At 38.7% G+C, this 15,016-nt stretch overlaps 1 protein-coding gene across 30 annotated transcripts in view; it reads left to right on the plus strand.

Moving 5' to 3' along the window:
• Positions 1–15,016, plus strand: part of LOC122553706 (gephyrin) — a 540,724-nt gene that overhangs the window by 461,863 nt on the left and 63,845 nt on the right. For all 30 annotated transcript variants that reach the window (XM_087989971.1, XM_087989989.1, XM_087989990.1 and 27 more), the window contains 3 exons: positions 2,628–2,781; positions 7,065–7,186; positions 12,284–12,371. In XM_087989971.1, coding sequence (XP_087846097.1) covers positions 2,628–2,781; positions 7,065–7,186; positions 12,284–12,371 — 364 coding nt within the window. The remainder of the gene's footprint in view (positions 1–2,627; positions 2,782–7,064; positions 7,187–12,283; positions 12,372–15,016) is intronic.

Below are 15,016 nucleotides of genomic sequence, written 5' to 3' on the forward strand. Positions count from 1 at the left end.
GCCTATCCTTACTGATTGGGGCCTGCGAGTCTTAACATGATAGAAGATATCTTCAGTATGACAAAGCGATGACTTCTTCACAAGTACTGTGCAATTGTCACTTCTATCAACACGGTCTTGCATGTTTATCAGATAAATTGGTGAGGTCAGGTAGATTTTCCCTCCTTCTTGGTTACCTCACCCCCTGCTGCAAATCCTGGCTAATAGTTGCATCCTTTACAACTGAACCAGCCTCATCACTACTGGTGCTACCAAGCCACTGTTGATGATGGACTTTGCAGTACCCCAGTGAGGGGTGGTAAATAGTATCCAGGAGAATGCCATGATCTGATGCCATGAGAGCTAATGAGTCATTTCAGAGGGCATTTTGGAGTTATCCATATTGCTGGAGGTCTGGAATCACATGTAGGCCTAAAGGATGTTTATGAATAAGTTTTTACAATAACCAGTAATGACTATATGGACATTACTCAGGCACCTGTCTGTGTGGAGTTTGCACATTCTCCCCGTGTCAGCGTGGGTTTCCTCCGGGTGCTCCGGTTTCCTCCCACAGTCCAAAAATGTGCAGGTTAGGTGAATTGGCCATGCTAAATTGCCCATAGTGTTAGGTGAACGGGTAAATGTAGGGGATTGGGTCTGGGTGGGTTGCTTTTCAGAGGGTCGGTGTGGACTTGTTGGGCCGAAGGGCCTGTTTCCACACTGTAAATAATCTAAATCTAAATCTAAATCAGACTAGCTTTGAATTCCATATTTTATTGATTTAATATTTCACCATCCGCCATGGTGGGATTGGAACTAGAAGTTTAGCCTCGGCCTCTAGATTACTGATCCACTGACCTTACAACAACACCACTGCCCTCTCTGTATCATGCCACTGCCACCTGTGATCTTTGATCCATAAACATCTTTACTAGCTTTCAATGCCTTTTCATGTAATTTTAAAAGGTTTTGAAACATTTCACAGGGTGTGTCATCTCCTGGATAAAGTGACAAATTGAGGAGGACAAACTCACTTAGATAAAAGTGGATATTTCTTCCAGGCACTCCTGACTAATGTATTTGAATCACCTCTTCATTGAAAGTTAATTCTGAAAGCATTCATAAATGTGGTGGTAGCAGTTCAGAAATTTTGAGATTAGCCAGAGCATTTTATGGACAACAACTGTCACAGTCTGTTGTTGAAAGGAAAGCAAATGATTTTACAAATGAAAGAAACAAGTATGAATTTAAACGTATGCCCTGCATTATTACTGTCATGTATTTGAGTCACATCCTTGTTGTATAGTAATGGTGCCTCGGAATCTGACTTTAATTCGTTCCAGGAGGCTGTTTGGATTCGAAAAGTTCGGATTCCGAAAGTATTTTCCCCATAAGAAATAATGGAAAGTGAATTAATCAGTTTCTGGACCCAAAAAAAAATTTTCAAGACACTTTTAACTGCAAATACACATGGTTAAGGTAAAATAAGATGAGTAAATGACTTAAATATCAAATAATAATAATAAAAGCAAGAAATAAATGTACTAACATGAAAATAACTTCATTTACCTTAGTGAGGAGTGCTAATGGTGAATGCAATTATTTGCTTCACTGCTCTTCCTGGGTGCCATGGTGAATGCACAAGGGTGATAATTTTAAAAAACAGCACAAATCAAGGTGAAAACATGAGGTTAACTCGTGATGGACACACGAGAGAATCTTTCACGACTACTTCCCGGGACGAACTGAACAAACAATGTGCGACCTGAATGGTACATGGTGTTCGGATTCTGAAAATGTGTTTGGATTTTAGGGCAAAATTTTCTCGAAATAATTGTTTGGATTCCAAGTTGTTTGAACAATAGGGCATTCGGATTCCGGGATCACCACTGGATATGAAAAACAGTCAAGATCATATGGGGTGGGCATAATCAGAAAATCGAGAATGTTTCAACTTTAATTCCAATCTGGGATTAATTTTACTAGGTTTAATTGTGCTGGTTTACATGTAATTGTCTCAAATTTTGTAAGCAATTAGCAGTTTTTGAATCAAAGTTACATATGCACATCATGATGCATTCTGCTTATTTACAAAACACATCAATATTTGCATTCATATGTCCATACGCACTAAATGTGGTGGGGATTGTGTATCTAGAGTTTTGCATTTTGAAGGCAACATGTCCTTACAAATGAGTTAAACAAAGTTTGAAATTGTCTGTATTGATTTATGATCAAAGGGTCTTGAGGTGGATCTCAGCACCAAACATTTATTTTTGTCAAAATGTTCCACTTTGGGTACTTTCTATTGATGGTTAATAAACACAATCAGCTGTTTTCTTCTTGACTGTCACCAACAGATATTCCTTCAACATGAATATATTTTATGGTTCCTGTTTCAGTTTCGCATTATATATTTTAACTTGCCCATCTACTTAATTTTTACAGACTTTTATAATTTTAATATTACTGAATGACAGAGAAACAATCTTCAGCTGAGTAAAATTCAGAGCTTTTTATTAACTGGTGACGATGATTAGTTGAATACTTTGATGTGCTTCTGTAACCCAGCAGTAATTCAGATTAGTGACAGTCTTTTTATTCAGGATCACTACTGACATTCAATTTTTCTTTCTGCTTTTTCTTAGACCAATAGGCCATGATATCAAAAGAGGAGAATGTGTCCTAGCAAAAGGTACCCATATGGGTCCATCTGAAATTGGCCTTCTAGCAACAGTTGGAGTTACTGAAGTTGAAGTTCACAAGTTTCCTGTGGTTGCTGTGATGTCTACAGGAAATGAAGTAAGTGTATTTCTGAGTATGGGGCAGAAAGGGTAGACTAATTGTAAGTATGTGTGTTTCGAACTACAGAACACAAGAATCTTTTCTAACTAAAGTGATCAGTTAAAATCTCAGCCTGCATAATGATATAAAAGCAAAATACTGCAGATGCTGGAGATCTAAAATAAATGCAGAAAGTGCTGGATAAATGCAGGTCCAGTAGCATTTCTTTGATTTATTGTCACTTGTACCAAACTACAGTGAAAAGCTTTGTTTAGGAGCAGTATAGGCAGATGATAGTAAGCAAGAATGGACAGATCAGAGGTTGTAGAAAAACTTAGACAGAGGCATACAGGTTACATTGCACAGGGCATGTGCTTGGGGAGATCAACATTACCAAGATCAGAAAATTATTTGAGGCCAGAGTATCCATTCATCAGTCTAATAATGGCTGGGAAGAAGCTGTCCCTGAAACTGCTGGTGCATGTGTTCAGGCTTCTGTATCTTCTGTCCGATGGAAGAAGTTGCAGGAGATGATTACTAGGGTGAATGGATCTTTGATGATGTTGGCAGCCTTTCCGCAGTAGTGAGCCATGCAAATAGAGTCCACGGATGGAAGGTTAGCTTCTGTGATGGTCTGGGCTGTGCACATCACCTTCTATAGTTTCTTACGGTCCTGGGCAGAGCAGTTGTCATACCAGGCCGTTATTCACCCAGACAGTATGCTCTCAGTGGCGCACCTGTAGAAGTTGGTGTGGGCCCTTACAGACATGCCAAATTCCCTGAGCCACCTGAGGAAAGAAGGCGCTGTTGTGCATTCTTGACCGTTTTGTTGGTTACCATCACTCCAAGGAACTTAACGCTCTCCACTCTTTTAACCTCAGTTCCATTGATATAGATGAGGGTGTGTTCTTCTTTCTCTCTGAAGTCAATGATAAGTTCTTTAGTTCTGCTGACGTTGAGAGAGGGGTTGCCCTTATTACACTATGTCACCAAGCCCTCTATCTCCCTTCTGTTTTTTGATTCATTGTTGTTAGATATCCATCTTAGTACAGTGGTCTTCAGCGAACTTGTAGATGGCATTCCTTCAGAATTTGGCAACACAGTCATCGGTGTGAAGAGAGTACAATAGGAAGTTGAGGACGCTGAGTGTTGAGTGTTATTGTGGAGGAAGTGCAGTTACCTATCTTCACTGATTGCAGTCTGTGGATCAGAAAGCTGAAGATTCAGTTGCAGAGGGCAGAGCCAAGACCAAGGTCAGAATTTTGAGATCAGACTGGAGGGGATAGTGGTTTTGAAGGCGGAGCTGTAGTCAATGAGCAGAAGCCTAGCGTAGATGTCTGTGTTGTCCAGGGGTAACTGCAAGGTTAAGGATGTTCTTTTGAGGGAAATCTATCTTTTCCTATGACTGCACAATGAGGTTTGGCTGTTATCCAATTCACAATTGAAACAGCTGAGCCTGGTAAAAACATTGCTTGATTGACAGCTGCAGCTCTCTGATCAATGCTGTGAATTGCACAATGTTTATTTACACAAGACAAGAAGGTGTCAAGACCTTGGTGCTTCTGGTATTGATACTTTAAAGGGTCTGTCTGATCAACACTTTTATTGGTGAAAGGAGTTTTTTTTAAGGAAGTGTGAAGTTATGAATGAATAATTTTTGAAAGCTTTTTTAAACCACTTCCTATTGTTGCTAAAGTTTCATTGATTCTGTACAGAGTATATAGAGGTTTTATGGGCTTGAATGTATCATATATTGATATGAAGAGTACAAGAAGTGAATGAAGGAGCATGAAGATGGACTAAATAAAGGAGCATTACTTTGTATGGAAGTCATTTAGTTCAGTTGGCTGGTTTGTGATACAGAGTGACAACAACAATGTGAACTCATTTCCTGAGCCAGCTGAAATTATCATGAAGGTCATGCCTTCCTGACCTCACCCCCGCCTGAGGCACAGTGACCCTCAAATTAAATCACAACCAGTCATCTCACACTAATAAGAGAGCAGTCCTATGGCACTCTGGTATGATAACTTACCTTTAACTTGGCATGAAAAATATAAATGGTCATGGGAGGTGGGTGAAGGAAGGAAATATCCAGATTATGGTTTATGACACCTCTCAGGGGTCGTGAACCAAGAATCTTTTAAAAGCTGACTGACTCCATGAACATTGCAGAGGACTAGGACTTGTCTGGGACTCAGCTGGAACCTGCTGTACCCTTTAGTGGGACTGGTGAAAATAGGAAAGCCCCAGGAAAGGGGTTGAAAGTCTCAAAATAGGGATCCAGCTGCCACTTCGACCTCTTCACAGCGTTTCTTTGACTCAATGAAAATCTCTCCCGACATCCCTAAGCTCCATCAGTATTTCCAATCATATTTTTTAATTCATTCATGGGACATGGATGGTGCTAACTGGCCAGTTTTATTATTCATGTTTAGCTGCCCTTGAGAAGATGATGATAAGCTGCCTCTTTGAATCACTGCTGGCCACATAGTGTGGTTGACCCTCAATGCCCTGAAGGAGGGAATTCCATGATTTTGACCCAGCGACAGTGAAGGAATGGTTATATATTTCAAGTCAGGAATGTGTGTGGCTTGGAGGGGAACTTGAAGGTGTTGGTGTTCCCATATATCTGCTGCCCTAGTCTTTCTAGTTGAAAGTAGTTGTGGGTTTGGAAAGAGCTATCTAAGGACTTTCCCATGAATTTTGCAGTATGTAGTGCCAGTAAAGTGGGCTGCTTTTTTCTAGATGATATCACATGTCTTGAGTGTTGTTGGAGCTGCACCCATCCAGGCAACTGGGAAGTATTGACCTGTGCTTTGCAGATGGGTAGACAGGCTTTGGGGAGTCAGGAGGTGAGTCACTCACTGCAGTATTCATAGCCTCTGACCTGCTTTTGTAGTGACTGTGTTTATGTGGTGAGTTCAATTGAATTTATAGTCAATAGTAACCTAGGAAGCTGATTATGAGGGAATTAAGTGACAATAATACCCTTGAATGTCAAGGGATGGGTGTTAGATTGTCTCTTATAGTGTGATACAAATGTTACTTGCCATTTGTCAGCCCAAGTCTGGATATTATCCAGATCTTGTTGCATTCAAATCTGAACAGCTTCCGTATCTGAGGAGTTACGAATGGTGTTGAACATTGTGCAATCATTGGCGAACATCTCACTTCTGCCCTTATGGTGAAGTGAAGGTCATTGATGAAGTAGCCAAAAATAATTAGGTTTAGGGCACTACCTTGAGGAAGTTATACAGAGAGGTCCTGGAGCTGAGATCAGTTGACATCCAATCATCTTCCTATGTGCCAGATATGACTCCAACTAGTGAAACGTTTGCTCCAATTCCTTCTAATACCCATTGATTCCAGTTTTGCTGGTTTTTTGATGCCACATTCAGACAAATATGGCCTTAATATCACTCTCATCTAATCTCTAGAATTCAGCTCTTTTGTCCATGTTTGAACCAAGGTTGTAAAGAGGTCAGAAGCTGAGTGGCCCTGACCAGAACTCAAACTGGGCATCGCTGAGCAGGTGCTGCTTGATAGCACTGTTGATTACACCTTCCATCATTTCACTGATGATTGAGAGCAGACTGATGGGACAATAGTTGGCCAGGTTGCATTTGTTCTCTATTTTGGTTACAAGGCACACCTGGGCAATTTTCCACATTATCAGGCATATATCGGTGTTGTAACTGTACTTGAAGAGCCTGGCTAAGAGAGCAGCAAGTTCTGGAGCACAAATCTTCAGTCCAATTACTGAAATGTTGTCAGGGCCATAGCATTTACTGTATCTAATGCTTGCAACCATTTCTTGATATCACATGGAGTAAATTGAATTGGCTGGAGACTGATATCTGTGACACTGGGGACCACTGGAGGAATAATGTATCATTCAGCTGTTTAGAATGTTACCAAATAAACATTTAATTTGAAGAGACTTCAGTTACATAATTCTGCAATGTAAGGATTCCATATCAACATTTGTTGAAACAGTAAGTTTGCCCTTTAGTGAAGTTCAGTACCAGAAGGCAGTACCATGGACAGTATCAATATACCTTGAATGATCCAGTTTTATTTCTGTATCACTGTAGATGCACAGTCTGTAAATCAAACTTATAATGCAATTTTATTAATGGCAGGCGGAGGATATGTTGAGAAGAAAGTAAAATTCCTTCGTCAAATATTGGCAATCAGTTCATCAAGTTGTGGAATTTTTTGCTCTTTGTAGTTTATCAAATCATAACAGTGGATCAAGTACTGGATTGATATTGTAATTCTATGGTTTGCTCCAACAGCTCCTGAATCCTGAAGACGAGCTAACACCAGGAAAGATTCGGGACAGCAATCGTTCGACCCTTCTAGCAACAATTCAGGAACATGGTTACCCAACTATCAACCTGGGAATTGTTGGAGATAAGTAAGCACTGTTATATATTTTGGTGCATGTTTTGAAAACTCGATGCACTTGTTAACCAGTACTTTTTCCTGTAAAATTCCAGGTTTTGGAGATGCTCAAGGACAGGCATTAGCTTTTCTCATTTTAGTTCACTGTGTCTGTTTTTAACAAAACTTCAGCTTTTCCAGAGTTACTGTGACAGTTCAAACATTTCTTTACTGCTGAGTTTCAGTACTTTATGTAAACATGCACATTCCTTCAGCCAAACACAGATACACTTTAAAGTGACCTTTCTAGTCATTAGGTCATCACCAGACTTCATATGTTTTCTCCACATTTTACTTAGTTTTATTTAAGATCATTTCAGCCAAACTAGCAGTTTCGAGGTTAATATCTACAAATGTTACTCACCATTTGTCAGCCCGAGCCTGAACATTATGCTGCATAAGGGGATGCACTCTGCTTCACAAAGTGAAGATCAGGAGCTGAGTGATCCTGGGCAGCACCCCAAACTGAGCATCAGTGAGCAGGTCATTCCTGAGCAATTCCAGCTTGACAGCACTGTCTGCGACCACTTATGTCACATTGCTGATCATTGAGAGTAGGCTGATGGAGGAGTAATTGGCCAGGTTGGATTTGGAATCAAACACTTTAAAGATGTGCTGTAGTCCTCACAAGTACTTATATTTCCAAAGTTAAGTAATCTGTTAGCCTTGGAAGAATATTTGTGCTCAACAGACATGATCAATGTTGGTTAATAAATGCTGAAAGGTATATCAAAGATTATACCAAAGCTAAGGTTTTCTCACTTTCCAAACTTCCAGAACCTACAAAAATGAATTGTGTGTCTTGAGCACTTGGACTCCCACATTTAATTGTATATCCACTACTGTTGCAAATGGTAGTGTTATGCTTTAGTTTGTTTTTCTCTTCGATTTAATTGATTGTTTTGTGTATCTGCAGCTTAAAGCTACACGATACCATTTAAGTGTTTAAGCAAGACTTGTTCTTATCTGACTGTTTCTTAGTTTACTTAACAAATGCAGTTTAGATATCTAAAATCTCCAGACTTTGTCAAGTATGTTGAAAATCGGGTCTGCCCTTGTCAACATTACCTTCCCACACATGTCCTTTAGTCTCGAAACTCTGTATGTCTTGGAGTTCGTGTATGAATAACATAAAAGTACATAAGAGAACATTAAAGGAAGTGATTTTTGGCTTACTGTGCTAAAATGATGCTTGTACTGACCTCCCAGGATAAATAACTGTTTCTCTGAAATTAAGGGGGATATGTGACCAGTGGAGGGAGGAAACTCTTACTAAGGATAGGTTGAGTATGTTCAGTCATTACTATCCCTGGCTTGAATTTGAATGTAGGATTCCAGCCATTAAATTAAACAGGTAATACATTAACAGTGTGCTTTTTCATCCTAAAATCTCAGTGAATTCATCAGTTTTAAAATTGTCTCTTGCTTCAGCCAAATTGATCTGGGATTAAAAACTGAAAAAGTTCCAGCAATTCCAGTATTGGTTCTTTTTCTGTGTTAATTGTTACATTAATTATAATTGTAATTTTGCTTCAAGATAACTCAAGGTCATGGCAGTTTTTGTTTCTTTTGAATTAATATTCATAGCCAGGAAAAGATTGAACATGTTGAGCTGTAATTTCACTATAATTCAGTGAACATTGCATGCTGTGCCATACATCATTCATTTGCTGCTGTGGCTGCTTCAATTCAAAATGATTAATTGATGCACTTTTTATTTCTTGAAATTCTGTCCTCCGGGGCTACAAAATTAATCTCTCTCAAAATGTAAAATGAACAAATATATAAAGTTTGTCTTTTAAATAATTTGCTGCTTTTGTAAATCAGAGACATAAATCAAGTCACTGAAAGTTCATGGGGACAAAGGAATAAAATGATCTGTCAATATCTATGCTGCGAAACAGGAGCACAGATCTGTAGGGCTGATTACCCTTTCTCTGCACTGTAAAAATTTACTTAATTTAAAGCCTTAATTTTATCTCTTTGCATTCAGAAAAATCTTAATTTCCCAAATGTTTCCTCACTCAGGAGGTGAGTCTTCTCTCAGTCTAAAAGAATCACCATCTAACACACTCTGTCTCTCTACATCATTTGTTTCTTGTTTTTATCAAGCTTATGAGTTAGACACTGCTCCTCTGAACTTTATTGTCTTTTTATTCCTAAACTTCAAGTATTCCACCCTGTGCACCTTTATTCTTCCCTGCAATTTCCCTGAACAAGATTCATTGCATCAGCCATTTTCCCACAACCTTAAACTCCTTTTACTGCTCCAGTTATTGTTCTCTAAAACCTAAGCTTGGCTTTATCTGACTTCTGCTACATGAAGTCAGACACACTGTGGCATGTTGTGTCATCTTTCACTCTTTCCAACCTTAAAAAGGCCCTGCATTTTCAACATTAGCTTGTGAAGGCCAGAACCTGTGTAGTCTCAGTTATTCAAAATTAGATACAGTGTCTATATTCTGATTATTTGTCTGATGTACTCCATCAGAACGCTCGGTTTAAAAGTGCTGGCATACTAAAATCTGTGTTGTCTGCCTTGTCCTGGAGCAGTCAAAGAGTATGATGCTGGAAAAGCACAGCCAGTCAGGCAACATCCGAGGAGCAGGAGAGTCAACGTTTCGGTGAAAAGCTTATGCTTGAAATGTTGATTCTCCTGCACCACGGACGCTGCGTGACCAGTTGTGCTTTTCCAGCACCATGCTTTTCGACTCTGACCTCCAGCATTTGCAGTCCTCACTTTCTCCTTGTCCTGGAGTAGATGTCCTCTTTAAGATCCAGAACTCTTTCAGCAATAGAAGAACAAAAGCTATTTCCATATTTCCCATTGATATGGTTTTAGCTAACTATAAGAAGCTTAAAATAACAGCATCCCTCAAGCTGCATGTAGGAAAGTCACCAGTTGTAAACTGTGAAATTTTTCAGTTGGCAAAGCAGGTTGGTTTCAAGTCAAGCTGTTCTACCAACTGCCAGTCTAATTGGTTGTTTAGTGCAAGGTGACTGTGTTGATCTGCAGTGAGTATTAGCAACTCGCACAGCTTGAACCGTTTCACACGTTCCTTCACAATGTGCTGGGTGGTGTTAGAAAAATCAGAAAAACGTCTTTTATTCTAGAACTTTTCCTCTCAGTGGGAATCCATTTGTACAGTATCTAGGTTTGAATAAACAGTCTTCCTAATAGCAGCGCACACTCTGGTTCTTGTGGGGATGCATCTATGGTGGTTAATGTCGAGGTACTGTTGCTTTTAGGATATGTGTCTCATCACAACATTCATAGTGCACACATATTTTAGCTTTGTTGGCTTTCTGTCTGCTCATGTTCAAGACTTTTTATGTCTTTGTGATTAACAGGGAATAGATTTTATATGAAAATGACACATTTATGTTTCAGTTATTGTTTAAGCAGAATAAATAGTTCAGTAGATCAATAGTTGTCCATTCTTGCCCTTTGCTATTGTTAGTTTTTCTCCCCTTTACTACTATGAGTACCTGCCATAAAAAGTTTGCAGGGTATTACTGTTGGTTTTAATCTGAACCTTATCACTAATATATCTCTGCAAATTAATTTGATTTGTTTCACATTATACAATGTTTTTAATAGGGCAGTAAATCAATATCCCATGAAAGCTTATTATTTATGTCAGATTTAAATTTGTTCACCGTGAGGCAATCCTGCACAAGCAAATATATTTAGGTGAATTGTGTAGGGAGCATGACTGAATTCAGAATTAAAGTCTACTTATGTAAATGAATCTATGAATTTTTATTTTGCAAAGATAAAGCTGTCTGAAACCAGGTTTCTATGCTTTGACAAAAGCCAAAATCAAGTTATTCAAATGACAAATTGAAGCCTTTCAATCATTCCCATTATTCATTGTTTTTGTTTTCTTCTGATATGCCTTCACAATTTCTGAAAGTTGGAGTTAAAGGTTGAAGAAAAGTTGTGTGTTAATGAAAACATCTTATAGTTGTTGTGTATTTACACCCTGTTCTAAATTGCAAACAGTAACAGATGCAGAATAAACTCACATTTCACCAGGTGGCAGTAGATTCCAGTTCATTAACTCTTGAGACAGTCTTTGCATCTTGCAACATTAGTAGTAAGACAAGAACATTAAACGTTCACCTTTCAATGTATTTTTCAATAAAACCAGTTCCTGCCAATATGTGATCATATTGTCGTTCACACTTGTAATAATTAGTTATGAAATCAAATATTAACTATGTTTGATCTTGATCTCATCACGAAGTAAAGGGCTTATGAAGTAATAAATAAGTGTCAGCATAATTGTTAGCAAGTTCTGTATTAGCATTATTAACATAACGTGGTCACTAACAAACCTCATCCCCATATCTGTGGATTGTATAATGAAATATATGTGTACCTTTGCATTACCAATAAGAAAACTAAAGATGTAGTGCTTTGAAGATTTCATTTGACCCAAATTAGTCTTAAACTTCAGTAATACAAAAAAAATTACAGCTTTCCTTTTAAAGGAAATTTTTGAAGTTGATTCAAAGTAATGTTGAAGAATTTATATTTTGTTAAAAGGTGCCAGTTTTCCTCATCCACTTGGCAGCCTCAGCTGCTGTTTCTCTGATAGTTAACTTCAACAGGATCAATTTAAGTATGGGCAGATTAATCTAACAAACAAGTATGTTATTTTATATAACATTAATAGTTGAACCTCAAATTCCTAAATACTTGAGCAGGTTATTTGCAACTGAGACTGAAGAAAAACAAATGCTGATAACATAAGGGGCGGGGGGGGGAGGAGAGTTTCAGGTGGAAGAACTGAGCTCCTAGTCTAGCAGTCTAGGAAAATTTTGTATCCCTAGTTTAGCCAGATTTGGCGATAAAGCCAAGATCATAGAGAGTGTGGCTGCTCATCCCACAGAGAATGGTATTAGTTTTGTCAGCATTAACCAAGAATTATAGCTGTTCCAATGTCCTCTCCTATTGGATACGATGAAGATGCAATCTTTGCTGTCTTCAGCAACAATTGTTCAAGTTTACTTTTTCATTGTTTTTTCAACTAGTACTTAATAAATATCTTTCTTTCATTTGTAGCCCTGATGACCTGCTGAATGCTCTCAATGAAGGGATAAGTCGTGCTGATATCATCATTACTTCAGGGGGTGTATCCATGGGAGAAAAGGTAACTACATTGCAGTACGTCTAAATGTCTATTAAAGTGTCACTTAAGTTTAAAGTTATGTGAATTGAATTTGATATTTGTAGAATGATCACTGTATGGAGGAATAATCTTGATTCCTTTTAAAGCAGTAGAAGCGGAATGCTCCTACTTTGAGGCCCTTTAATTAGACCATTTGCATTGACGAAACACACGTTATAACACAGCGATCTGTACCAGGAAATATGAATTCAGAAAAAGAATGAAAAAGAAGTTTAAAGAGCCAGTAAAGAGGAAATAAATGAAGGTAATATTTAAAAAATCATTAATGGGATGTGGGCATTGCTGACAAAGCTAACATTTGTTGGTTATCCCTAATTGCCTTTGAGAAGGTGGTGGTGATGCACATTCTTAAACTGATGCAATCCATGTTACAGTGCATGCTCCACTCAGTAATGGTGTAAGGGAGGGAGTCCCTCAACCAACATCACCAGAGTAGTTTATCTTCGTATTTTTACTTGCAGTTTGTGAGTCCTTGTTGTACACAACTTGGTTTCTGCAATTCACATGGTGCCGAGACTGGATGCCCGTCAAGTGAACTGCATTGTCCTGAATGTTGTCAAGCATCTTGAATGTTCTTGGAGTGCGCTAATTTAGACAAGTGAAGAGTATTTCGTGACACTGCAGACTCATGCCATAGAGTTGGTGGACCATTAATGGAGAAGAGTTACTCACTGCAATATTTGACCTTCTATTTACATTGCTGGTCCAGTTGAGTTTCTGGTCAATGATAATCCCCAGAATGTTGCTGATTGGAATTGTATAGAGGTGTTTATAATCTTGTTGGAAGTAATCATTATTAGTACTGGGAATGTTTATTTCTAAGCATGAATACCCAGCTCTTGCTGCACATGGGCTCAGACAGCTTTATTATCTAAGCATTTTCACTGTACAATCATCAGTGAACATCCCCACTTCTAACCTTATGAAGGAGAGAACGTCATTAGTAAAGCAGCTAGAGATATTTGAACTACTTAGGACACTACCCCAGGGAACGCCTGCTCCATTGTCTTCAACTGAAATGATCAGCTACCATCATGATAACTGTATTCCATTGTGTTATGTATGACTACAGCCAATGGAGACTTTTCTCCTTGATCCCATCAACTTCAGTTTTACAAAGACTCCTTCGTTTGACTGTCAAATCAAACAATACTTTGTGAAGGACATTCACTCACACTTCATGTCATCTCATGAATTTGGCACTTTTAATTCATGTTTATGCCAGAAGTGTAATGAAGTTTAGAGGCACAAGCTCTGGTAGAACCCAAAAGATGCAACAGTGAGCATGTGAATATGTAAATAAGTTTGATAGCATTGTCATTGACACCATCCATTGCTTCTCTGATGATTGAAGGTAGACTGATGGGGTATTAATTGGCAACATTGAGTTTGTCCTGATTTTCACAGAAAGGACACAGCTGGACAATTTTCAACTTTGGAGAAAATGAGGACTGCAGATGCTGGAGATCAGATACTGAAAATTGCCGAGAGTGTGGTGCTGGAAAAGCACAGCCGGTCAGACAGCATCCAAGGAGCAGGAGAGGAGCATTCAAGGAGTATCTTTCCTGATGAAGAGGTTATGCTCGAAACGTCGATTCTCCTCCTCCTCAGATGCTGCCTGACCTGCTGTGCTTTTCCAGCACCACACTCTCAGCAATTTTCAACTTTGTCAGGTAGATGTAGTTGTTGTACAATCCCCTTAGAGACATAGTGGGTTCTGGAGAGGCTGCCATCAAAACTAAAGCCAAAAGTTATCAGGGTGAATAAATCTTTGCTGTATCCAGTATGCTCAGCTGTTTTTAATATCAAAGTTGGAATCAAGTTGGTTGGACTGAATTCTATAACAAAGGAAACCTCAAAGGCTGAGCAGTGTGGATAATCTACTAGGCCTCTCCATAAAGATGATTGTGAATGCTTCAGCCTTGTCTTTTGTACTTGTAAGCAAGATTTCCTCATTGTTGAGGATGAAAATGTTCATGAAACTTCCTCCTTCAGTTAGTTAAGTTTCTACTACTGTTCATGATCACATGGCAGGGCTGCAAACGTATAATCTGATTTGTTGGTTGCATGTTTGCTTCTTTCTGTCTTTAACAAGCTGCTACCTCTATTTCCTGTTATTATAGACCTGTGTTGTATCTTCTGAAGCAGGGCGTACCTCATTGCTCCACTTAGCATCTCAGGAAGCCATTGAATGAAGAACCAAACTAGAACTCCTGTTATTGGTTCTTCCCATCCGAAAAAAGTATTGTATTAATAGTAATGTACCTGCTGTAACAGGGCTTTTTTGGCTTTGTGGCTGAAAATAGTTATTTCAGATGCAAATCTGTGCAGTCAGAATGATTTTCAGATTGCAATGGTTTAAAGTACATTTGCTTTTCCTGAATTATTGTCACATACAGTACAAATCCCCTTCCAAATGTTATAGTCTAACAAACTGATCCATGAGTGGCATTCAACAATGGTGAGACTTTTAACAGCTTTGAAGAATACAACGTGACTGAATATAATGCAGCCGTCTTTTCACATCCATCCAATTCTTGTGTCTGGAGATAAACTGTGCGAAAACATTACTCTTCTTCTTAGTCATACCTGTCAACCCATCATTA

Source organism: Chiloscyllium plagiosum, unplaced genomic scaffold (assembly GCF_037043375.1).
Source record: "Chiloscyllium plagiosum isolate Xiang-an unplaced genomic scaffold, Cpla_swu_hap1 HiC_scaffold_8, whole genome shotgun sequence".
Classification (NCBI taxonomy): domain Eukaryota; kingdom Metazoa; phylum Chordata; class Chondrichthyes; order Orectolobiformes; family Hemiscylliidae; genus Chiloscyllium; species Chiloscyllium plagiosum.